Below are 2,940 nucleotides of genomic sequence, written 5' to 3'. Positions count from 1 at the left end.
CTGAGCATTCACTCAGAGCCTGTGCTGGGCACCAAATGAGTAATACATCATCTTTGCCACAAGGTGGCACTGTCTGGGTGGGTAGGGATGTTGCACGTCTGGGGTGAGTGGACCTGAAAACCGTTTGGCGGGGGGTGTTAAAAATGCAAGTTGTGAGTCCTGCTATGGGTTAAATTATGTCCCCCATGATGGTTAAGGGAGCCCTGGTGGCACCGTGATTAAGAGCTAGGCTACTAACCAGAACATCAGTAGTTTGAATCCACCAGCCATCCCTTGGAAACCCTATGGGTCAATTGTACTCTGTCCTATAAGGTTGCTATGAGTTGGAATTGACTTGACAGTAATGGGTTTGGTTTTTTTGGTGATGGTTAAGGACGTGTGTCAACTTGGCTGGGCCATGATTCTCAGTGGTTTGGCAGTTATGATGTAGTTTGGAAGTTGTGTAATGATGTAATCACTTCCGTGATGAGATCTGTGATGAGCAGCCAATCAGCTGAAAGGGAGTTTCCTTGGGAGTGTGGCGTGCATCCAATATATATGGAGTTTCTGGCAAAGCTCGCTGGCTTTTGCTCTGCTATAGATCCTGCAATCGGCTCGTCATCATCTGACCTCTGGTTCTTGGGACTTGAGCCAGCAGTCTGCCATCTGACCTTCTGATCTTGGGTTTATCAGCCTCTGTAGCTGTGTGAGTCAGGAGAAGCCTCCAGCCTGATGCCTGACCCATGGAATTGGGACTTGCCAGCCTCTACAACCGTGTGAGCCATTTCTTTAATATAAATCTCTCTCTCTATATATATATATATACACACACACACATACGCACACACACACACATATATACATACATGATTTCATTTTACTTGGATCCACTATCAACAGCCATGGAAGCAGCAGTGAAGAAATCAAAAGACAAATTGCCTTGGGCATATCTGCTGCAAAAGGCCTCTTTAAAGTGTTGAAAAGCAACGATGTCACCTTGAAGACTAAGGTGTGCCTGACCCAAGCCATAGTGTTTTCAATCGCCTCATAGGCATGAGAAAGCTGGACAGTGAATAAGGAAGACAGAAGAAGAATTGACGCCTTTGAATTGTGGTGTTTGTGAAGAATATTGAATATACCATGGACTGCCAAAAGAACGAACAAATCTGTCTTGGAAGAAGTACAATCAGAATGCTCCTTAGAAGCAAAGATGGCGAGACTATGTCTCACATACTTTGGACATGTTATCAGGAGGGATCACTCCCTGGAGAAGAACATCATGCTTGAGAAAGTAGAGAGTCAGTGAAAAAGAGGAACACCCTCGACCAGATGGATTGACAGTGGCTGCAACAATGGGCTCAAGCATAACGATTGTGAGGATGGCAAAGGACTGTGCAGTGTTTTGTTCTGTTGTACGTAGGGTCGCTATGAGTTGGAACCAACTTGATGGCACCTAACAACAACAATATACATATATACACACTTTACTGGTTTTGCTTCTCTACAGAATCCAGGCTAAGCTATTCCCTAAAAGATATGTTGAAGTCCTGACCCCTGGAACCTGTGAGTGTGGCCTTATTTGAAAATAGTCTTTGCAGATATAATCCAGTTAAGATGAGATCATTATACTACTCAGCCATAAAGAGAAATGAAGTCCTGATGCATGCCACAGCATGATCGTTGAAAACATCGTGCTGAGGCAAATCAGTCAGTCACAAAAGGACAAATACTGTATGATCTCCCTTATATGAAATAAGTGGAGGTATAGGAGCCAAGTATGGAGCCCTGGTGGTGCAGTAGTTAAGAGCTGGCTGCTAACCAAAAGGCTGGCAGTTTGGGTCCACCAGCTGCTCCTTGGAAACCCTACGGGGCAAATCAACTCGATGGCAACAGGTTTTTTGGTTTTATAGGAACCAAAGATTATTAGTGGTTACCGGGGTGGGAGGGAGGGGGAAAGAGGAAGTGTTTGCTTAGGGGGCATTGAGTTTACATGAACGGTGGAAAGATTTGGAAAAGGATAGTGAAAATCGTTGCATAACTTGAAGAATGTAACCAATTCACTGAATTGTATATGTCGACATTGTTGAGAAGGTGTATGTTTTGTTATGTATATTTTCACCACAATAAAAGAAAAAAGAAAGAAGAAGAAAAAAGATTAGGGTGGGCCCTAATCCAGGATTGGTGTTCTTCTAAGACGACAAGAGACACACCGGGAGACGCCATGTGACCACGGAGGCAGAGAGTACAAGCCAAGGAACTTGAGGATTGTTGGCAACCACCAGAATCTAGGAAAAAGGCACAGAACCGGTTCTCCCCCGGAGCCTTCAGAGAGCACGGCTGCCTCACGTTGATTTCAGACTTCTGACCTCCAGAACTGTGACAGAACAATTTTTCTCGTTTTAAGCCCATTATAGGGATTTGTTACGGCAGCCCTAGGAAATTCCTACAGCTCCCATCCGAGATCTATTAAATCGGAACGTCCGGGGTGGGGCCCAGGAATTTACACATCCAGACAAGATCCTCAGGTGACTTTGATGCACGGTGACTTGGAGAACAATGGGATGGTGTGAGAAGTGCGAGGCCCGGGGGCTCTGGATCCCCGAAGACCTCCGCCTGGGAGATCTGGGACGGCTCCTGGAGGAGGTGACATCTGAAGGTGAAACACACCCCTGACAGGCAGTACGAAAAGACCTGTCCGCTGAGCTAACTAAGCTCTCGCGAAGTGGTGTCTGCGAGTGGCTGAGCCCTCCTTGCAGTCTCACTAGGCCGGGAGCGGTCGCTTTCCGAGGTGTTTTGGCCTGCGGGGCTCCCGTAGCTCGCCCCTTTCCCAGGTGACGCACATTTCAGCCGCCGCTGCTCGGCAACTTGCGCCCTGGGTTCGAGTCCCCGCCTCAGGCGCCATGGGGGACGCGGAGCCAGAGGCTGAGGAGAGCAGCGAGGACGGCGGCGGCGGCGGCGGCC

General features: G+C 47.7%; 1 protein-coding gene across 1 annotated transcript in view; it reads left to right on the top strand.

Annotated features, from left to right (window-relative positions):
• Positions 1-2,879: 2,879 nt before the first annotated feature.
• ZNF839 (zinc finger protein 839) overlaps positions 2,880-2,940 on the top strand; it is a 20,016-nt gene continuing 19,955 nt past the window's right edge. The window contains 2 exon segments of the mRNA XM_023731661.1: positions 2,880-2,937; position 2,940. The exon segment at position 2,940 is cut by the window's right edge and continues 169 nt beyond it. Of these exon segments, the coding sequence (XP_023587429.1) occupies positions 2,880-2,937; position 2,940 (59 nt within the window).

This window comes from Trichechus manatus, unplaced genomic scaffold (genome assembly GCF_000243295.1).
Source record: "Trichechus manatus latirostris isolate Lorelei unplaced genomic scaffold, TriManLat1.0 scaffold00045, whole genome shotgun sequence".
Taxonomy (NCBI): domain Eukaryota; kingdom Metazoa; phylum Chordata; class Mammalia; order Sirenia; family Trichechidae; genus Trichechus; species Trichechus manatus.
This window is presented reverse-complemented; position numbering and strand designations above follow the sequence as displayed.